Source organism: Lepidochelys olivacea (assembly GCF_965140295.1).
Source record: "Lepidochelys olivacea isolate rLepOli2 genome assembly, chromosome: 1".
In the NCBI taxonomy this organism is placed as follows: Eukaryota; Metazoa; Chordata; order Testudines; family Cheloniidae; genus Lepidochelys; species Lepidochelys olivacea.
The window spans coordinates 53,445,944-53,469,512 of NC_140411.1; the positions used below are offsets into that span (position 1 = coordinate 53,445,944).

Consider the following 23,569-nt stretch of genomic DNA (forward strand, 5'->3'; position numbering starts at 1 on the left):
GGGAGGGAACTCTGTGGTTTTCCTGCAAGAGACCCAGACTGACCCAACCACCGAAGACAGTTGACCGCTGGAGTCGGGGGACAGGGTCTACTTTAGCCATGCCATGGTTTGACAGGTTGGAGTGGTGACCCTGTTCTGCCCCGACCTATGGCCCGAGGTGCTAGGGGTCGCCAAGGCCATGCCAGGTCGCCTGCTGCATCTCCGGGTCCGTATGGAGGGGCTCGTGGTTAACCTCGTTAACTTCTATGCCCCGACATTGGGCCCGGAGCGGCTGCAATTCTACCAGCGGGCATCCGCCTTCGTCGGCAGCTTAGATTCTCACGAGTGCCTGGTCCTAGGAGGGGACTTTAATACCACCCTTGAGGAACAGGACCACTCGGGGACCGAGCAGAGTCCGGCCGCCGCGGACACCCTCCGGGAGATAGTCGAACATCACTCCCTAGTGGACATCTGGCGCGACCACCACCCGAATGACACTTCCACGTTCACCTTTGTCCGGGTGGTAGCCCATCGGTTGAGCCACTCCCGGTTCAACCGCATTTATTTATCACGCTTCCATCTCTCATGAACCCACTCCTCCAGCATTCGGCTGGCCCCATTTTCTGACCATCATCTAGCCACCGTGACAGCCTCCCTCTGTGCGGAGAGGCCGGGGCCGGCCTACTGGCATTTTAACAACAGCCTGTTGGAGGATGAGGGCTTCGTGATGTCCTTCCGGGAAATTCTGGCTGGCCTAACGAGGGCAGCGGCATGCCTTTCCCTCGGCGCGGCGATGGTGGGACCTGGGGAAGGTGCGCACCAGGCTTTTCTGCCACGACTACACCCGGGGCACCAGCCGACGGAGAAATGCGGCGATAGAGCAGTTGGAACGGGAGGTCTTAGAGCTGGAGAGGCGTCTGGCCGCCAGCCCTGAGGACCCGCTCCTCTGCGGAGCATGCCGGGAGAAGTGGGAGGAGCTCCGGGCCCTCGAGGACCATCGGGCCCGGAGCGCCTTTGTTCGGTCCCGCATCCACCTCCTTCGGGAGATGGATCGCGGCTCCCGCTTCTTCTATGCCCTGGAGAAAACGAGGGGGGCCAAGAAACACGTCACCTGCCTTCTGGCAGAAGATGGCACCCCCCTCACAGAACTGGTGGAGATGTGCGGGAGGGCCCGAGCCTTCTACACAAGTCTTTTCTCCCTGGATCCAACCGATCCTGGCGCTTACAGAGTGCTCTGGGAGGAGCTCCCTACGGTCAGCACGAGCAACCGAAACCGGCTAGAGTTGCCTCTCACTCTGGCCGAGTTCTCAGAAGTTCTCCGTCATATGCCCACTAATAAGTCTCCAGGCATGGACGGGCTGACCGTGGAGTTCTACTGCGTGTTTTGGGACATCCTCGGCTCAGACCTACTCACCGTCTGGACCGAGTCTCTGCAGAACGGGGTTCTCCCTCTTTTGTGCAGGCGAGCTGTGCTCGCCTTACTGCCGAAGAAGGGGAACCTCCGCGATTTACGAAATTGGCGTCCCGTCTTGCTCCTCAGCACGGACTACAAAATCGTAGCAAAAGCAATCTTGCTGCGGCTAGGGTCTGTGCTGGTGGACGTGATCCACCCAGACCAGACCTACACCATCCCAGACTGCAGTATCTTTGATAACCTATTTCTGGTTCAGGACCTTTTGGTACTCGGGCGTAGAAACGGTCTGTCGTTCGCCCTCCTGTCCCTAGATCAGGAGAAGGCTTTCGTTAGGGTGGACCACGGGTACCTCCTGAGCACTCTGCGGGCGTTTGGCTTTGGACCCCAGTTTGTGGGTTTTCTCCGGGTGCTGTATGCTTCCACAGAGTGTCTGGTTAAGCTCAACTGGACTCTGACCGAACCGGTCAACTTCGGGCGAGGAGTACGGCGGGGTGCCCCTTCTCGGGACAGCTGTAAACTCTGGCGATCGAGCCCTTCCTCTGTCTCCTCCGCAGGAGGTTGACAGGGTTGGTGCTGCGGGAGCCGGAGCCGTGGCTGGTCCTGTCAGCATACGCTGATGACGTGCTCCTCGTGGTCCAGGACCCGGGCGACTTGGCGCGGGTGGAGGCTTGCCAGGCCATCTATTCGGCAGCCTCCTCTGCCCGGGTCAACTGGGTCAAGAGCTCTGGCTTAGCAGTGGGAGACTGGCGGCAGGCACGCTCCCTCCCACCCACGCTTCAGACCGTCTGGTGGAGCGCGGGTCCGCTGCTCTACCTCGGCTTTTACCTTTCTGCCACACATCCCTCTCCGCCAGAGAACTGGGAAAACTTAGAGGGCGGGGTGATTGAGCGGCTCCGGAAATGGACAGGACTGCTCTGATGTCTCTCCCTCCGAGGGAGAGCGCTGGTGCTTAATCAACTAGTCCTGTCCAATGTCTGGTACCGGCTCAACACCCTGGTCCCAGGCCCGGGTTTCCTGACCAACCTCCGGACATCGATTTTGGGGTTCTTTTGGTCAGGAAAGCACTGGGCCCCTGTAGGGGTCCTTCATCTACCCCTGAAGGAAGGAGGACAGGGCCTGAAGTGTCTGCACACTCAGGTCTGCATCTTCCACCTCCAGGCCCTACAGAGGCTCCTTTATGGTGCAGGCAGTTCGGCGTGGAGCATACTGGCGCGCGCCATCCTGCACTGCATCTGAGGGCTCCGATATGACCGGTAGCTCTTTTACCTCTGTCCGGGACGTCTTCCGCGAGACCTCTCCGGGCTGCTGGTCTTCTACCAGGACCTCCTTCGGACTTGGAAACTGTTTTTAATGACCAGGTCCATGACGGCCACCGAGGGGGCAGATCTCCTCGTGGAGCCCCTGCTACACAACCCCCAACTCCGTGTGCAGGTGGCGGAGTCCCGCTTGATGCACCAGAGCTTGATCCTGGCAGAAGTCACGAGAGTCGGAGACCTCCTGGACTATGACCGGGGAGACTGGCTGGATTCCCTGACTCTCGCTCGGCGCATGGGGCTCTCCAGACCTCATACCCCCCAGCACGTACTTCAGGAGGTGAAGGCCGCTTTGCCGCCCGCTGCTAGAGCTTACCTCGATCGGGTCCTGCTCGAGGGCATGCCCCACCCACCCTCTACCCCAGGCCCGCCGGACCTTTTAATTAGACCCCTGCCCCGTAGACCCAATCAACCCCCTCACCCTTTTATGGCGAGCCGGCTGCATGAACTGCAGCCAGTATGCTTCCAAACCACACCAAGGAAACATCTATACACGCTCGTGCTCCACACCCTTCACGCCCTCACCCTAGTGTCCCGCCCTGACACAAAGTGGCGAGACCTTCTGCCACCTTTGGAGGGTGAGCAGCCCTGGTGAGCTAGCCTATATTCCACCTTGGTTCCGAGGCCCGTCGGGCACCTCAGTTGGCGGCTCCTTCACAGAGCTATGAGCCCGGGCACGTACTTGGCGTGGTTCAACCTCATCCCAGATACTTGTCCCTTTTGCGGTGTGAGGGGAACCCTGGCGCACGTATATTTGGAGTGCGCCAGACTGTAGCCCCTATTCCGGCTCCTCACAAATCTTTTATTATGTTTTTGGTTGCATTTTTCCCCTCACCTTTTTATTTATGCACTCCCCATCTGTGGCCTCACAAAGTCGCGGGATCTCCTAGTTAACCTCTTCCTGGCCCTGGCTAAAACGGCCATCTATAAAACCAGAGAGAGGAGGTTGACCGATGGAGTTTCCTGTGACTGTGGGGCCATTTTCCAATCCTCGGTCCGTTCATGTATCCGGGCGGAGTTCCTCTGGGCGGCGTCCTCCGACTCCCTTGATGCTTTTGAGGAGTGGTGGGCGCTGTCTGAGGCTCTCTGCTTGGTGTCCCCATCCGGCTCCCTTTGTTTTGACCCTTTGATTGGGGGAGAGAGTAAAGGACCCCAGCCCCAGCCATTGCTGCTGCGGACACCACCACCTTAGAGGGGTCCTTTCACATGTGGGTGCACGTGGCCCTCCCCCCCCCGGGTTGTCCATCCCACAACCTGCCCCTTTTGTTGGGTGCTTTCAGAGGAGGGAATTGGTGGTGACACTCGGGCGTGGCGCCAGGTAACTCGAGGGGGTGGCAGACCTTGAGAGTCGATGAAGCCCCCTCGCTCTGGACCACCAGGTAACTCGTTAGGGTGGAAGACCACGAGAGTTGAGGAAGCCCCCAGCTCTGGGCCCAGGCAAGCTTGAACACTTCCCTCCCCTGAAGCTAATGAGAAAACAATTGTGATTGGTTGCTGTGTTACACATTGCATATGCTGTTGTTTTGTTTTGTAAGTGTGTTATGCAAATAAAAAAAATACCTCTTTTGCTTCAAAAAAAAAAAATTACTCTCCTATAGCCATCTGGCCCGACCCTGTCACAGTAGTCAGTCATATCTGGTGTCTTAAGTGACGGATGACTTATCCGGACGAATAAATAATCATTTATTACTTTTTACGCCTGTTAGGGCTGAAGAGCTAAAACAAAGAGTGGAGCTAGATTCTTTTCCTTTTTAGCATCATCAACAGATTTATTTACTAAGCTCCAATCAGTTCAAGCTATGCCAACATATTGAAAGGTCATGGGATTGCATAGTGAAGGCCTAATCTGAAGGCAAGAAGGTTACACAAATGTAAATGAGAGCTCAATTTGGCTTGCAGAGTCTTTACTATTGGGACTGATGTGGGATGGAGTTATGCAGGAATAAACTATTCAGGAATAACTCCACATGTGAACACTCTTATTCTGGAATAAGCATCCACCCATGGAGTTATTCCACTTTAAATTTTTCTATTTTAGCTGCTGAACTTTAAATTCACCCCACCTTAATCAAAAATAACTTTCAAGTGTAGACAAAAGAATGTATTTTTTTTCAGTTTTCACCAAAAAAGTTGGCAGTCATTGGACGACTAACATACTGAACATCAGTGTAAATGGGGTAGGCTAACATTATGTCAAATCAACCTAATATCCTTCTTTGACAGGGTAACAAGCCCTGTGATAGGAGGGAAGCAGTAGATGTCATATCTCTACTTTTGTAAAGCTTTTGATACTGTCTCACATGACCTTCTCATAAATAAATAAGAGAAATATAGCCTAGACCAGTGTTTCCCAAACTTGGGACACCGCTTGTTCAGGGAAAGCCCCTGGCGGGCCCAGCCGGTTTGTTTACCTGCCATGTCCGCAGGTTAGGCCGATTGCAGCTCCCACTGGCCGCGGTTCACTGTGCCTGGCCAATGGGGGCTGCGGGAAGTGGTGCGGGCTGAGGGACAGCATACAGCAGCCAGTGGGAGCTGCGATCGGCCAAACCTGTGGACACGGCAGGTAAACAAACTGGCTGGGCCCGCCAGGGGCTTTCCCTGAACAAGCGGCATCCCAAGTTTGGGAAACGCTAACCTAGATGAACCTACTATAAGGTGGGTGCATAACTGGCTGGAAAGATACTCAGAGTAGTTTTCAATGGTTCAAAAATCGATCTGGAAGGGCATATTGTGGGGTCCCCCAGAGATCAGTCCTGGGTTCAGTTCTATTCAATATCTTAATGAATAATTTGGATAATGGCACAGAAAATACACATAAAGTTTGCAGATGATACCAAACCGGGAGAGATTGCAAGCATGTTGGAGGACAGGATTAGAATTCACAATAATCTTGACAAATTGGAGAAATGGTCTGAATTAAACAGAATGAAATTCAGTAAGGACAAATGCAAAGTACTACAATTAGGAAGGAATAATCAATTGCACAAATACAAAATGGAAGAGGACTGCCTAGGAGGAGTACTACAGAAAAGGATCTGGGGGCTGTACTGGATCCTAAACTAAATATGAGTCAACAGTTTAACACCGTTGCAAAAAAACCAAAAAAACCACCCCAACCATCTTCTGGGATGTAGCAGCAGGAGTGTTGTAAGCAAGACACGAGAAGTAATTCATCCGCTGTACTCTGCGCTGATTAGGCCTCAACTGGAGTATTCTGTCTAATTTTGGGTGCCACATTTCAGAAGAATCATAGAATCATAGAATATCAGGGTTGGAAGGGACCCCTGAAGGTCATCTAGTCCAACCCCCTGCTCGAAGCAGGACCAATTCCCAGTTAAATCATCCCAGCCAGGGCTTTGTCAAGCCTGACCTTAAAAACCTCTAAGGAAGGAGATTCTACCACCTCCCTAGGTAACGCATTCCAGTGCTTCACCACCCTCTTAGTGAAAAAGTTTTTCCTAATATCCAATCTAAACCTCCCCCACTGCAACTTGAGACCATTACTCCTCATTCTGTCATCTGCTACCATTGAGAACAGTCTAGAGCCATCCTCTTTGGAACCCCCTTTCAGGTAGTTGAAAGCAGCTATCAAATCCCCCCTCATTCTTCTCTTCTGCAGGCTAAACAATCCCAGCTCCCTCAACCTCTCCTCATAAGTCATGTGTTCTAGACCCCTAATCATTTTTGTTGCCCTTTGCTGGACTCTCTCCAATTTATCCACATCCTTCTTGTAGTGTGGGGCCCAAAACTGGACACTGTACTCCAGATGAGGCCTCACCAATGTCGAATAGAGGGGAACGATCACGTCCCTCGATCTGCTCGCTATGCCCCTACTTATACATCCCAAAATGCCATTGGCCTTCATGGCAACAAGGGCACACTGCTGACTCATATCCAGCTTCTCGTCCACTGTCACCCCTAGGTCCTTTTCCGCAGAACTGCTGCCTAGCCATTCGGTCCCTAGTCTGTAGCGGTGCATTGGATTCTTCCATCCTAAGTGCAGGACCCTGCACTTATCCTTATTGAACCTCATCAGATTTCTTTTGGCCCAATCCTCCAATTTGTCTAGGTCCTTCTGTATCCTATCCCTCCCCTCCCAGCGTATCTACCACTCCTCCCAGTTTAGTATCATCCGCAAATTTGCTGAGAGTGCAATCCACACCATCCTCCAGATCATTTATGAAGATATTGAACGAAACCGGCCCCAGGACCGACCCTTGGGGCACTCCACTTGATACCGGCTGCCAACTAGACATGGAACCATTGATCACTACCCGTTGAGCCCGACAATCTAGCCAGCTTTCTACCCACCTTATAGTGCATTCATCCAGCCCATACTTCCTTAACTTGCTGACAAGAATACTGTGGGAGACCGTGTCAAAAGCTTTGCTAAAGTCAAGAAACAATACATCCACTGCTTTCCCTTCATCCACAGAACCAGTAATCTCATCATAAAAGGCAATTAGATTAGTCAGGCATGACCTTCCCTTGGTGAATCCATGCTGGCTGTTCCTGATCACCTTCCTCTCATGCAAGTGCTTCAGGATTTATTCTTTGAGGACCTGCTCCATGATTTTTCCAGGGACTGAGGTGAGGCTGACTGGCCTGTAGTTCCCAGGATCCTCCTTCTTCCCTTTTTTAAAGATTGGCACTACATTAGCCTTTTTCCAGTCATCCGGGACTTCCCCGGTTCGCCACGAGTTTTCAAAGATAATGGCCAATGGCTCTGCAATCACAGCCGCCAATTCCTTCAGCACTCTCGGATGCAACTCGTCCAGTCCCATGGACTTGTGCACATCCAGCTTTTCTAAATAGTCCCTAACCACCTCTATCTCCACAGAGGGCTGGCCATCTCTTCCCCATTTTGTGATGCCCAGCGCAGCAGTCTGGGAGCTGACCTTGTTAGTGAAGACAGAGGCAAAAAAAGCATTGAGTACATTAGCTTTTTCCACATCCTCTGTCACTAGGTTGCCTCCCTTATTCAGTAAGGGGCCCACACTTTCCTTGGCTTTCTTCTTGTTGCCAACATACCTGAAGAAACTCTTCTTGTTACTCTTGACATCTCTCGCTAGCTGCAGCTCCAGATGAGATTTGGCCCTCCTGATTTCATTCCTACATGCCCGAGCAATATTTTTATACTCTTCTCTGGTCATATGTCCAACCTTACACTTCTTGTAAGCTTCTTTTTTATATTTAAGATCTGCTAGGATTTCACTATTAAGCCAAGCTGGTCGCCTGCCATATTTACTATTCTTTCGACTCATCGGGATGGTTTGTCCCTGTAACCTCAACAGGGATTCCTTGAAATACAGCCAGCTCTCCTGGACTCCTTTCCCCTTCAAGTTAGTCCCCCAGAGGATCCTGGCCATCCGTTCCCTGAGGGAGTCGAAGTCTGCTTTCCTGAAGTCCAGGGTCCGTATTCTGCTGCTTACCTTTCTTCCCTGCGTCAGGATCCTGAACTCAACCAACTCATGGTCACTGCCTCCCAGATTCCCATCCATTTTTGCTTCCCCCACTAATTCTACCCGGTTTGTGAGCAGCAGGTCAAGAAAAGCGCCCCCCCTAGTTGGCTCCTCTAGCACTTGCGCCAGGAAATTGTCCCCTACGCTTTCCAAAAACTTCCTGGATTGTCTATGCACCGCTGTATTGCTCTCCCAGCAGATATCAGGGTGATTAAAGTCGCCCATGAGAATCAGGGCATGTGATCTAGTAGCTTCCGTGAGTTGCCCGAAGAAAGCCTCATCTACCTCATCCCCCTTGTCCGGTGGTCTTTAGCAGACTCCCACCACTACATCACTCTTGTTGCACACGCTTCTAAACTTAATCCAGAGACACTCAGGACACTCAGATGTGGACAAACTGGAGAAAGTCCAGAGGAGAGCAACAAAAATGATTAAACATCTTGAAAACATAACCTATGAGGGAAGATTTTAAAAAATGGGTTGGTGTATTCTGTAGCAGAGAAGACTGAGGGGGGGACATGATAACAGTCTTCAAGTACGTAAAAGGTTGTTATAAAGGGAAGAGTGATAAATTGTACTCTTCAGCCACTGAGAAGACAAGAAGTAATGGGCTTAAATTGCAGCAAGGGAGATTTAGGTTGAACATTAGGAAAAACTTCCTGTCAGGGTGGTTAAGCACTGGAATAAATTACCTATGGAGGTTGTGGAATCTCCATCATTGGAGGTTACTAAGAACCTATTAGAGAAAAACCAAAAGGGATGGTCTAGATAGTACTTAGTCCTGCCTCAGTGCAGGGGACCAAACTAGATGACCTACTGAGGTTCCTGCCAGTCCCACATAGCTATGATTTCTATGATTTCAGGAAGGAATTTGTCCCACGATGTTTAGGCAAGATTGTTTCCTTCAATTATTTGCACACTTGTACCAAAAAGAGCAAGTTTTCAATCCTATACTGTGCTAATTGTTCACTGGGCCTGGAGGTTCTGTTTGTGGCTCTCCAAACTTGAGGCTGGTAGGGGAGCCAGTTTGACCAAGCAGAGTTTAAAGCAGTCCACGACCATTTAGCCACACTCCTTCATAACATCTCAAGCGCAGCCTGTGATGAGACCACTCACTCTCTCGAATGAGTGCCCCTGCTGGCGAGGTGCGTCTGCACCTGCACTCTCTCAGCTTTGCTCTGCTTGTGGTAGCCCCTGTTGATAGTTAAACTTCTCGAGCAGGTTTTCAGTGACTTGGCTCTCTGGCTGAGTCACACACCATTTGTAGGTATACAAACAAAACAGTCCCTTTCTGGGCTACAAATCCAATAGGGGCTCTCACAGTGTCCTCTGTAACATTGCAGTCTGTAGCCCTGTCTCCAGGCTCAGTTCTCAGTCAGTCTAACAGGGCCACAGTACCCTGATTAGCCTTGGCTCCTCCTGAGCTAGCTTCCCATGGTACCTGCTCTGTTATGGAGCAGTGCCCCTGCGTCCTTCCCTGGTGACTCTTTGCTCTGTAGCAAGCCTTCCAGACCCCACCTCTCCAGCTGAGTTACTAGTTCAGTTTGATCCCCTTTTGGGTTAACATGGTTCAATTAAATGCTGACCTTCTTTAGGGTCTTCTCTCTTCTTCTCTGGGCTTCGTTAAGCTCCCTTCTCTGGGCTCAGGCCACTCTGCTTGTGGGGGAGGGGACCTGCCCCACCCACTACTCCGGGTCCCAACACAGGGGCCCTATAAGTAGCAGCCACCAGCTGCTTCTCTTTAACTACTTGCTGCTGCCTTTCCCTGAGCCACTTCCCTTCTTTCTTTCCCACTAGCCCCAGCACTTTCAGCTTCACCCTTACTTCAGGGCTGAAATCTTGCATGAGTCCGAGTCATCAGCAGAAGCACCTTCCTTGCTTTTCTGACTCCAGCCAGGAACTGCTCTGTCCAGGTATTACAACTCCTTCATCTAGCCAGGAGCACGTTTCTTGCCCCCCTAACTTCAGCCAGCAACTGATCTGCTCTGTCAGCAGCTCCTTTTATATGAGCCTGCTGGGCTCTGATTGGCTACTTCCTCTCAGCCTCCTTATGCCGCTTGGAGGTCCCACCACTACTGCTGTTTTCTGGAGCGGGGTGTGGTAGGACCATGAGGCTTCCAGCAGGGGGCCTCAAAGGGCCTGATACACCCATCACACAGCCCTTCCATCAATGCTAGTCACCTATACTAGAAGAGGGAACCCTAGATGGGGAGATCTGGCTGCTTTCCAGCTTCCTAATGATGCAGAAACAGGGCCTACCTGTCTATTTCATTTTCTTTTCTCCTAACAGGTTTTGTACCATTCTATGAATAACATCAGAGCTGCAGGGCCAATCCTGTGACAACTGAAGTCAACAGGTCTTTGCCATTAATGTCAACGGGATAATGAAAATTTGTAAAAGGCACCTGAGATACATTTGAATCTAACATTTCTATGTGAAGTTCCTTCCTTTTAAATATGTATTTTAAAAAAACACCTTTTTTTCTGGGTTGCCCCAAAATGTTTCCAAAGAGTTCCTCTCATCTTGTGGTAGGCATATTCACATCACTTCATGCTTACATTGGGTCAGATACTCAGGTGAGTGAGGAAACTGTGTGAGTAAGGAAACTGGAGTCTAGCCCATTGGAATATAACATTTTATACTGTCTATGATATTGATTCACAGTATTCAGTTTTTTAAAAAACAACAATCTAATTGATATTGTAATGATCTACATTGAGCATAAAGGCCCCCAATACAGCAAGTCATCCGTGTGTGTGTGTATATATGTGCATGCTTAACTTTAAGCCTATGATTAATTTCCTTGAAGTAACTGAAACAACTTGTGTGCTTAAAGCTAAGCATGGGCCTAAAATGCTTTGTTGAATCGGTCCATAATTCTTAACTGCAAAAGTAAGACATACCAGATTTAAAGTTTTATAAAGAATTTTGAATAAATGTCCCATGTTTTAACAAATTAAAACAAGCATGAATTACTTTCTTAGATTGTTATAGAGAAATGTAATTAACAATTGATCTGCTGTTCACTGTGATGATTAATCAAGGACAAAATCTTTTATATCAAAGCGTATCTTTTTAAACAAAATCTAGCCATAAGACATTTAAGTAATTGCAAACTAATAAATCATTACATTTTATCCCATTACTTCACTTTGTGCCACTAAAGGAAAGGAAAAGGAGTACTTGTGGCACCTTAGAGACTAACAAATTTATTTGAGCATAAGCTTTCGTGAGTAAAGGAGAATCTCTCCCTGTTGAGTCTAATATAACTGATTTCAGTGTACTTTAAATATTATTCCTTGGAATAAATAATACTGGGGTTAAAACAATTGTTTGTTTCAACATATTTTATGAATCAATATAAAGATATATACCAAAAGGGTCAGATTTTCAAAACCTGCCCTTCTTTTTTGTGTCTGAAATTTACAGGTGCAATTTTGCACCTCTAATTATTTTGTGGACACATTTTAGGCCATTTGAAGGCCTGATTAAGAATGGCAAAAGTGTGTGCAATAAAACCAAGGCAGATTTCATACCATAGTGTAATTATTTATTTATCTATGTGAACACTTAGAATGCATTCACTTACACTGGAGTCTAGGTATGGAAAACAAATTAAGGTTTACAAAAAAAGAATTGTATTACTAAAAGACTATCTACTGCTTAGTTTAGTCATTATTACTTGGATACATAGGGCTATTTATGGCGTATAGTATTGTCTCTAAATGTAATTTACAGTGCAAAGCATGATGGGTAACTTTATGCTAATTATTGTAGAGACTGCAAGTCAGATTTTTAGCACTCTCAATAAGTATCTCCTTAGGATTTTATTAGTCTGCCAGAGAAGAAACAGCATCAGCAGAAACTTATCTCATCCTTCTTGAGGATCATTAGTACAATTTCTTGCTTTTCTCACAGGCAGTGAAAGTGTCAGCCTCATGAAGAAACAGATAATTAAGTTAGGAGAATTGACAGGAAATATAAATGTTAAAGGTAAAATTATGTAACTTTAGCGCCCTCGTGGCCAAGATGGAGTCTGCTCTGCAGGCAGCTCTGGCCAAGAGATGGCACGTGCAGCAATGCAGCAGGAAAAATCTCTTCCACCCCAGAGGCACCTGTTCTAAACCCCCCAGAGTGAACACACACACCCACAGGAAAAGTACAATGGATATAACAAAGGGAAAAATGTATTTACAGAGGAATGAGAGGAGAAAAACAACAAGGGGAAATGTAGGGGGAGCAGTAGTACAGGGTTGCATCCAAACCAAAGCCCCACAGGCCCAGTGGTAGCACAGTTGGAAAGGGCAGACACCGAGCAATGTGTCTGCACACAGAGTTCAGGAATCCTGAGCAAAGTTCCAGTTCAGTGCTGAGTCTTGGGTGCTCCTGATCGTCTTTGGCGGCAGTGAACTTTCCCCAACAAACCCCTCTGGTGGCCTCTTGTGCTGCTTTCTGCAAAGCCACACAGAGAGACCACCTCCCCACTTAACTAACTAGCAGCCTCCCTCCTTCTTCCCAGTGCAGAGTCACAAGCCCCAGTACTCACAGCCCCATGCAGCTCTGGGCAGCAGTGATACTGGGTCTAGCTCCGGCCTGTCCTTCTCAGGCAATTCCTCCCTGGCACAGTGCTCCTCTTGGCTCCTGTCCTGGGGTGTCCCCGCTTGGCTGCCATGTCCTTCCCAGGCTTCAGGCAGGTTCTCTGCTGCTTCACTTTGTGAGGGCCTGCGGGCTGCCACTCTTCTCCTTCTCTCTCTGGCTTCAGAGCCCCACCTGGAGTTTCCCTCCTTTCTCTCACTGCTCCTCCTCTCCCCTTAGGAAAAGATTTAAAGGGGCCATGCTCTCTAAACCCCAAGGAGTTACACTCTCCCCCACCCAAAAGAAATAATCCTTTATATCCCCATCAAAGTGGGCAACTACACCATGGATCCCCAGCAGGAGACCCAGGGCCCCCATTCGTCAGGAGCATTCCCGTCATCCATCCCACAGGACCCCGAGGGGTGGAACAGGTTTCCCATGAGGCAACTCATCCCCCATGGCACCCCCAGAGATCTGTAGGTCACTGGGTTCCCCTAAATGATCCTATGTCAGCACACACCTGGGCTTCCCTTCCCTGGAGGAACATCTAGGCTGGCTGTCAGGTATTGGCTGAGGTGACACACTGAACATGGAGGCAAGATGATGGATCCTTGAGACATGAATTCGAGGGCATCTGGGTTTAAAGTGGCTGTTTGCAGTACAGGGTTCTCTGCCTGCACTGAATCTTCCTCATCATGTTCTTGGGGGGGGGGTCTCCACAGCTTTGGACAGTGGGGCATCGGAAGTGCTCAATATGGGTTCTTCCCCTTCACCATCTCTTTGTGCAACAAGAGGGTCCATTAGGGTCGGGGCATTCCAAACTGGATGATTGCCAAACCTCATTTCATCCTTACTCTCCGAGGAGCTGGGCGTTTGCAGCGGACAGGTATATTTCCATTGTTGGGACTGTGTCTGACTCATGGGGCCAGGAGGCTCAAAATCTGTGGAAACATCCTTATGGTGAAACAATACTTGTCCTACAGGTAACAAATGATTCTGGTGGAGAGTTTTGGTGGGGCCATGACTGCCCTCAGGATGTATGTGATATACTGGTAGATCCCCAAGTTCCTTCTCTACAATGTATGAGTGTGACTCCCAATGATCTGCAATTTTGTGTTTTCCCTGTAGGCCGAGATTTTGGGCCAAAACTCAGTCACCAACCTGAATCTCCTGTTGCCTCACTTGCTGATCATATCGGGTTTTATTCTTTTGATTCTGGTGACCAGCTGCTTACGTCGCTATCCGATATGCCTCCTTCGGTTGATTTCTTCAGCGAGTCACATACCCCAAGTATGTTTCTGGGAGTGCCCCACCTGAAGACACTCCAAAACAGAGATCAACCGGCAACCAGGCTTCTTGACCGAACATTAGCATATATGGTGTGAACCCAGTTGCATTATGTCGAGAGCAGTTATACGCATGTGTCAGATGCTTCATGTGCTGGCTCCAGTATTTTTTCTGCTGAGGCTCCAGAGTTCCCAGCATGTTCAGCAGTGTGCGGTTGAATCATTCTGATAGTGGATCCCCTTGTGGATGATAAGGGGTGGTGCGTGATTTCTTGATCCCCATGAACTTACAAAGTTCTTTTATTAACCGACTTTCAAAATCCTGTCCCTGATCTGAGTGTGGTCTGGCGTGCAACCCATAGTGAATGAAGAACTTTTCCCACAGGATCTTGGCAACTGTGGAAGCTTTTTGATCTTTGGTGGCATAAGCCTGGGCATAATGAGTAAAATGGTCAGTGACCACCAAAATATTTGCAGTACCCCGATGGTTAGGCTCTAATGCTAGAAAGTACATAAAGACAAGCTCCATGGGTGCAGAACTTGTGATGCTGACAAGAGGAGCCACCTGCGTAGGCAGAGTCTTTCGTTGGATACATCTGGTGCAGGTGCGAAGATGGTAGGCAATGCCATACCCCATTTGGGGCCAATAGAATCTTCCCTTAACTCTTGTCTCCAATCGCTTGACTCCCAGATGCCCCATTCAATTATGGCAGGCCTCTAACACGCCTCACCAGTACTTCTGCGGTAGCAACAATTGCTTTGGGTGAGGCCTCTGGGCATGCTTCTGCCCTCGATAAAGTCATCCATCCCGAACCAATAGGTGGTCCCATTCTTTCAGCAAAAGGGCCTCCTCTGGGAGACTCAGTCGAATAGCCTTGGGATCCTTTCCCCTTTCCAATGCATAAAGGATGTCCTTCATCCGTGGATCAGCTCACTGGGCATGCTCCACCTCTCGATCCTTTAGTCTGGGTAGCTGAGGGTCCTGTACTCTAGTAAAACTTGAGTAGACTATGGATATGGCTTCTTGTGGTGCACCCAGACAGTCAATTGCTCATTCTCCATTAGCTGTGGCTTTTTCCTCCACAATGGATACCCATTGGCATAAAGCTCTCAATTCAGGGGTCTCCACATTCATCTGATCATTGGGTTATAAATCTTTAGAATGAGGCCGCCGAGACAAGACATCTGCATCCATGTTTGTTCACCCAGGTAGATACTGCAGAGTGAAATCATAGGCAGAGAGTGCCGCTAACCACCGGTGCCCTGCTATGGATAATTTTGCTGTTGTTTTGATGTATGTCAAAGGGTTATTATCGGTTTTTACAGTGAACTTGGCCCCATAGAGGTAGTCATGAAACCTCTCGGTGATGGACCATTTCAATGGCAGGAACTCCACTTGATGAGCAGGGTAGTTTCTCTCAGGCGGTGTGAGATCTCGACTTGCAAACGCTACCGGTTGGAGTTTGCCCTCATGCTCTTGAGAAAGGACAGCGCCTAAACCTGTGTACCTTGCATCAACATGAAGTTCATATGGCTGAGTGGGATCAGCGTACACCAAAACAGGTGCTTGAGTGAGCTGTTGAATGATTTTACGGAAAGCTTCTTCACACTCAGCAGTCCGCTGCTTTCCAAAAGGTGCACCCACATTACAGTACTGATGCCGAGGTGCGTTCCCCTTCTTCTTATTTGTGGGGGGTATCCCTTGGTGAGCTCTGTGAGTGCATGTACGATGTGCAAAAAATTCTTGATGAACCTGCGGTAATAGCCACAGAATCCTGGAAACGACTATAATTTCTTGAGAGTCGTGGGCCTCGGCCAAGGAATTACCACCTTCACCTTCTCTGGGTCTGTAATTATACCATCTGCAGACACTATGTGTCCCACATACCGCACGGATGTTGGGCAGAAGATGCACTTGTCTAAGGATAACTTGAGGCCTGCGTGTTCCAAACGATCCAGGACTTTACACAGCCGAGTCTCATGTTCTTCTAAAGTGCACCCGAACACTACAATGTCATCCAAGTACTCCAGACACTCCAAAAGGTGCATGTCCGCTACCACCAGCAACATGCGTCACTGAAACATGACTGGAACTTGAGATACTCCCTGGGGCATGCAATTAAATTGGTAAAACCGTAAGGGGCAGATGAATGCTGTCTTCTCCCGGTCCTCTGGGGCCGTGGGCACTTGATAGTATCCACTGCAGAGGTCAAGGACAGAGAACCAGCAGCTACCATTCAGGCTATCCAAGGCATCATCCACCTGGGGCATTGTGTATTGGTCAGGGATCGTCCGCCGGTTCAGAGTGTGATAGTCGACACACATGCACACCATTCCACTTTTCTTTCGTACTACTATGATCGGCAATGTGTAGGGGCTCCTGGATTCCTCAGTGATACCTGTTTGAGCCAGTTCCTGTAGCTGCTGCCTCACATCTTCAGTATCAGTGGGGACTAATCATCTTGACCTCTCTCGAAAAGGCCGACCATCCTGCATTTGGATATGGTGTTCCACATCATGTGCACACCCAACATCCCACTTGCGCATAGAGAAAACAGCTTTCCTCTTGACTAACTTTTCACACAGGCGGTCCTTCCACTCAGCAGGAATGGGGGAAACCCCAGACTGGAATCTGTTCCTCCCAAAAGGTCTAGCCTTGGTCTCCTCTTGGGATTGGGGGCCCCTCGCTCGCTGGTATGCGGCTTTACATAAAGCGTGCATTGGCAGCTCCCGCAGATATTTGTTCCCTGCCATCTCACGGCATTTCCACGCCAATCTCTGGAACAGGTTTGCATTTGTCCCTAGATTTAAAGGTGCATACTCTCTTCCCTTTGGATCTGGGCAGACCAGTGCCAATGTTTCTATTTCCTGGTTTACTCCTGCAACGTTCTTTGGAAACCGGACATTCAACAGAATATATCCCCGATAGGAGCAGGAGTCACAGCCAATTCCCCATACTGTCAGGCTAGACAGGGGACGCAAGGGTAAATGCTGTACGTATTCTTGGTAGTAAGATTCATAAAGTATGGCGATCTGCTGTCCAGCAATGCCTCATACAATCATCCTTCTATACGAACAGGTACTATAGCCTGAGGGTCTACCAGCCAATCTGGGTGACCCCTGTTTGTGTTTTTCTCTGGGAAGCCTTGGGATTTCAGGGTCTTGGGTTGCTCCTTCCCCAAGCCCCATTGGTGTTTCCCTGAAGCTCCCTAATGGTTTGCTGCAATCTCTGAGATACCCTTGCATGATCCGTCTTGTTTTGGCAGTCCAAGGCATAGTGACCCATCTCTCCCACAGTTGTAACAGAAACCTTCTTGCTGGCTATCACCCCTCCTGCTACTCTCCCCACTTGAGGATGGCACAGTATGTCCCTGAGCCTTCATCATGGCCACTTCTCGGGTCAAATCTCTCAGTGCTGCTGCCACTGACGGGGCCTCTTCCATCTCTCCAAGCACGGTCATGGTGTGACTGCCTGTCTTCTTCGGCTGCACCACTGCGTCCACTTGCAACAATCGCTCCTCCTCTTCACGTATCTCTCGAATGAGCTTGTGGAACGGGGGTGGGTTTGGGGCCCACTCCCTCAGCTGCAGTCGCCACAGCATCAATCCATCTTGTCAGGTGCCCTGAAGGATCTGGTCCAACCTAGCGGAATCAATGTGCTTGATGGGGATGCCCTCCTTCCGCACTACCTGCTGTAGCAAATGCTCTAGTCTCCTGATGAAATCCAACAATCGTTCATGGGGCTCCTGATAGGTATGGCGGTAACAATAATACAGGTCTTCACTGCGATCAGTAGCACCGTAGACACTCTCAAGAGCTTCTAAATAGTCTTGCACTGTGTTAGCTGGTTGTGAGTCTTTCAGGGCTCGGACAATTTGCATGGCAGGTCCCCTCAGACTCTCAAGCACATGTTTCCGCTTCTCAGCATCAGAGCATTCCCACTCTTGGACAAGTGGCACCATAAAATCCCTCCAGGTCTTGTAATCATCCTCCCCTGAGGGTACAGGTGACACCTCCGAGAAAGAACGTAACCGCTTGTATGGAGCACTTTCATAGGCCAGCTTCAATGCATCTTTGAGAGTGTTTCCCAGCTCTTTGGCCCATCCCACCAGGCTGGGTGCTGCGCGTGTTGGAGCCCCTCCTAATGCCAAAATTAATTCCTCTCTTGTCCGCTTCCTCATCCACCATCAGAGCTTGCAATTTCTGCGCTAAAGAATCCACCTCAAGTGACATAGGCACACTAGTAGGGGACTGCTCTGCCCCCAAATTGTCCAGGGGATACCTCCCACTTGCACCTCTTTGGGCACTTTATCAAGATCTGCTTCCTTGGAGTGAGTACATAGTGCTACCATGCCCTTCACTTTGCGGTTGTAAATACGAGTGTGGACCTTCACTCTCCCCAGTATTTCAGCTGCATCCAGGCTCTCCTCAATTTTATTTGGTTCCATCTCTTCTGGGAACCCCGCCACCCTTCTCCCTCTCTCTCTCTGTCTCCAGAGCCCCACCTGGAGTTTCCCTCCTTTCTCTCACTGCTTCCCCTCCCCCCTTAGGAAAAGATTTAAAGGGACCATGCTCTCTAAACCCCAAGGGGTTACAGTTATAAGGTAGAGCATTATGGGCAAGAGTGTTGGAACACTTTCATGGAAACATACCAAGGTACTTTAGCTTTAGTGTGACATCCAAAAAAAAACCCACAAAGTGATAACATTATTATTTTAAGGGCCTGATTCTGCCACCGCTATTTACATGGCATAGAACTTATGCTGCAGGAAGCTTTAGTGAAGTCACAAGGGATTATCTGTGAAGTAAAATGCTACTCAATGGGAATAAAAATGGCAGAACTGGGTCTTAATAACGATATCAATGTTTAGTTAAAACTGGTTGCATCTGAAAATGCGAGGCCTCTCAAGACGGCCAGAAAAACCACTTATTATAGGAATAGGTAGTTCTGTTTATTTAAGGGGAATAAGAAGTTTTGTTTTATTTGTGTGGTTTTGTTTTGTTCTGTTTTACTATTGGGCAATCCCTTTGCCCTTTAAGATGATGTCAGATGAAGGCTGAAGAGTTCCTTGCATCAAAAGTTTAACTTCCTGTTTCACTCATGAACTCATGATTCTGAACTGGACCCGTGCAAAGAGACTTAGGGTTAAATAGGGTACAGCGCCCCCAGGAGGTCAGGGGAAAATGACTGTTGTGTTACTTTTGGACAGCATGCAACCTGGGCTCCTTGGCCCAGGCTCCTCCCTGGTCCCTCTGGGTAGTCTAGAGCTGTTAATGACACTAATCTTTCACAGTCTTTTCCATCCCTGGAGCACAGAGACTACAAATTTGTCTTCCCTTTCTCAGGGACACAACAATGAAAGGGCCACTTGTGTTCTTCCTCCTCTCTTTTGCACCTGTGCAGGATTGATACATCAGAGCCTTAAGGCACCTATAAAATCAGCTTTGCTTACTTTCCCCAGCTGGAGAGTATAGAATGCTCACCGATATAGTAGAAAGGTGCAGATACAAACCTAATAAAAGTAGGTTTAGAAGCAAAATCTTGACAAGGGAAAATCCTTCTCTTCTCTCCAAAGCATTAAAAAGAGTAGATAAAAATGTTCCTCAAAGCCTGGGAATGAAGGTTAAAAATACTTAAACTGAGTTGAAACTAAAGTTTAAGGTCCAAAGCAGGCTCATCACAGGTGGGACCCCTGTCTTCCTTCAGCTTTATGCTGAGGCCTTGGATTCTCTGCAGATGTTCTCTTCTTGTAGGAGAAGAAAAGATCACTACCTTTCCCCAACAATATAAGAGGATTCAACAGGTGCATTCAAAGGATGGATGTGATTGTAGATAGGTAGGTAGTTGGTGTGATTCTCCAATGCCTTATAGCTTGAGTAGCTATTGACATGAGTACAAAGTTTATGGACAGTGGCGTACAGACCTACCGAAACAGAATATTAGCATTTTACACCCATTTTCCACTCACTAAGCCCATTCTAACTCTGGTGCAGCATATCTACACTGGGGCTTAGCTACACTGGGTGCAAAAGCCACTAGTATAGAGACCACTTCTTGCCTCAGTTGTACCCTGACTGTTGGGATCATCTGAGGCACCTGAGCCTCCAGATTTAAACATGAGGGTTCTGGAGGCAAGGTATTTTCAGTGGAAGGGCCCTCCTCAGCTATGGAATCCACTCTCCTAGGTCTTGTCTATACAAACATTAGTTCATGGCAGGCTGGGGTATAAATCTACCCTGCACTAGTCTGCCCCACAGTAAGTGTCCATGCGGACCCTTCTGCCAGCCTGCCACCCACAGAAAGTTTTGTGGTGTGCTTTGATTGACCACGCTTTGAAACAGGAGTAAGTTAAAGCACACTAGGGAGCTTGTAGTGTGCAGCAGCAGGGTTCACACAGACACCTTACTGCGTGGCATTGCATGGCACGTTAGTGCAGGGTAGATTTGCACCCCAGAGTGCAGTGAACTAAGTGTTAGTCTAGATGAGCCCTTATACCGAGGCCGAGCTGAGCTCGGGTGTCAGAAGGAAAAGGTGCAGTGGCTGAGAAGTGTATTTTATTGAAGCCACCTTCTCAATAGCAGATCAGCCTGGTAATGACTTGATTCTTGCATTTTAATCTTTGTATATGCACTTTGTGAAATTAGATCCGCACATTTTATAAATGTAAAATAAATAAGCCATAGCAAATTCCCTGGTTCTGGTTACCTCAGACAAGACAGCACAGCAACATAGGTTTAATAGTGGTAGTGGATTTACCATCTGTCACCTTGCTTAAAAACTTGGCTCTAGGATTACAAGCTTAACTCTTTACAAGGATTTTTTTATTTTGTTTGGTGTGGAAACAGAAAGTTGATGGCCAAGTCCTGAAATCCTGCATTTTGTAAAGATTCCCCGTAGCAAGGAATTCATACTGTAGCACAAACCTTCACCATAGATTATGAAAGAGCATTTATTTGGCCAGCACTATGCTCCAACAGGGTTTGGGAGTAGCTGGGATATCACCAGTTTAGTTCATGTTGAGGCATCACATGGCGCATGAACTGGCAAACATGACTGTAGATGACATCAATAGAAAGGGCCTGAGGCACTCAATTCAGATCTGGATCTTCATTATGAAACATCTCCTTCCTCTACAAAAGTCAAAGGTGCTTGGATTCTGGGGTTCATTTGGCTCCATGTCGACATAGCGATAAATTTGGATCTGGATCTGGGTTTGCAGTCCAAGACTTCCTCCCACACCAAGTTCAGAGCTGTTTGGATCAGAAGTTTTGGATCTGGCTAATTGGTAGTAAAAGCTGTGGGAAATGTATGTGCAGAATTTTCCTTCTATCCCTGCTTTTGGGGGAAATCAGCCCATAAAGCAACAGATACTGATTTCTTTTTTTCTTTTATTTTTTAAGTCCTTGAGGTCAACTTTATGGGGAAATAATTTACTGTTTTTAAAGTTATATTCTCTCGGGTGAATAATTAAAGCACTGGTCTAGTGGTAAATTAATTCTATTTTTCTTTTCTTTCAGGACTGAAGGATACAGCATCTTATATTACCTGTGGATTTGAGAAGTGAAGAATAACTCTGATCACAGGGTGACTCAATTTGCCTATGTTTTGATGGAAAAATGAAAGCATCTAGAATACAGCATTTTTTATACTTCTAAAACTGCCTTTGACTACAACATCTATTCCCTTAAAAACACACACAAAATGTCAGAACTTGACCCTTCATCTGGATTAGTAGGAAACATGGAAAATGGGACTTTTCTGGAGCTATATCCCACATCCCTGTCAACTTCAGTGGATTCCTCAGCTGGACGCTTATCAAATGTCTATGTCTATGTTTCTATATTTCTCAGCCTCTTAGCATTTCTTCTTTTGTTATTAATCATTGCACTTCAGAGGCTGAAAAACATCATCTCTTCCAGTGCCTCGTACCCAGAATACACTAGTGATGCTGGAAGTTCTTTCACTAATTTAGAAGTTTGTAGTATTTCTTCCCAGCGATCTGCTTTCTCAAACCTTTCTTCATGAAAAGAAATGAAGGAAATACATTGGAAAATGGAACAACTTTGTCTAGCTTTTGAGGGAAATAGTGCATGTAACATTTGCCATTGAGGACTATTAATCATGAAAGAGGTGACTTTTAGACTTCTCTTTGAGTTTTCTTTCTCTTTTTAGTTTCCATTTCCCCTTTTATTAATGATGCTTTTCATCTTGGAGCATGGAAAATGGCATCTGGTCGTAGCTTCATGTATGTAATATTAATGCTGCCTTTCTGACATACGTATACACATCCATGCATACACACAGTCTTCCTGCCAAATTTGAATATGGTTCTAGGTGGATGTTCTAATTCTTTGCAGTTGTATCCCTCTTACCTGGATTTCCCTTTGTTAGTGTGTCATTGACTTTTCACTGGATAGGGCCTTCTGGACAAGATCACTTTCACAAAAATGCCACCACACTAATTTGATAGACAAATTGGCACCTTGGCCAATTTTAAAGTTATTGGGTGGGGTTTTTTGTTTGTTTTGTTTTTAATTGTGATGTCGTTTCAGTATTTCAATTATGTTATTAAAACAAAACTAAAATAATTCTTTTGTTAACAAACATTAATTTTGTCTATGTATATCAATCCATTGAATCTTTCTGTATAAAGCCTCTAGAAGTCAATTTTCACATACACTTTAACATATTTGCTTAATTTTATTTAGCAAAAGCAACTAGAATAAATATGCACAGTTGTAAACTCAAGCTGTACTGTATGTTGTAAAGATATTTTTAGGACTTACTTGCATGCAGTTGACAGAGCTACCTGCTTCTTAGGGGGAATGGGTTTCTGCCTCTACACACCTCCTTTCCATACGTCCGTGCTATTCTAGCTTATTGTTAATGAAGCCAAACACAATCTGAGCAGCCTCTGCTCTCCTTGAGAGACACATAACTCCCATTACTGTTGCTGGCAGCTGATTGCCTTTATTAAGAGCCCTTATAGGCATGAGGAGTTCTTACTTCAGTGGAGCTACTTACATCAGTCAGAATCATAGAATATCAGAGTTGGAAGGGACATCAGGAGGTCATCTAGTCCAACCACCTGCTCAAAGCAGGACCAATCCCCAACTAAATCATCCCAGCCAGGGCTTTGTCAAGCCTGACCTTAAATATATCTAAGGAAGGAGATTCCACCACCTCCCTAGGTAACGCATTTCAGTGTTTCACCACCCTCCTAGTGAAAAAGTTTTTCCTAATATCCAACCTAAACCTCCCCACTGCAACTTGAGACCATTACTCCTTGTTTTGTCAACAGCTACCACTGAGAACAGTCTAGATCCATCCTCTTTGGAACCCCCTTTCAGGTAGTTGAAAGCAGCAATCAAATCCCCCCTCATTCTTCTCTTCCGCAGACTAAACAATCCCAGTTCCCTCAGCCTCTCCTCATAACTCATGTGTTCCAGTCCCCTAATCATTTTTGTTGCCCTCTGCTGGACTCTTTCCAATTTTTCCACATCCTTCTTGTAGTGTGGAGCCCAAAACTGGACACAGT

At 47.6% G+C, this 23,569-nt stretch overlaps 1 protein-coding gene across 3 annotated transcripts in view; it reads left to right on the forward strand.

Annotated features, from left to right (window-relative positions):
- SERTM1 (serine rich and transmembrane domain containing 1) overlaps positions 1–22,660 on the forward strand; it is a 44,060-nt gene extending 21,400 nt beyond the window's left edge. For all 3 annotated transcript variants that reach the window (XM_084616953.1, XM_084616954.1, XM_084616955.1), the window contains exon 2: positions 21,549–22,660. In XM_084616953.1, the coding sequence (XP_084473079.1) occupies positions 21,733–22,056 (324 nt within the window). In that variant the 5' untranslated portion in view covers positions 21,549–21,732 and the 3' untranslated portion in view covers positions 22,057–22,660. The remainder of the gene's footprint in view (positions 1–21,548) is intronic.
- The last annotated feature ends 909 nt before the right edge of the window (positions 22,661–23,569 follow it).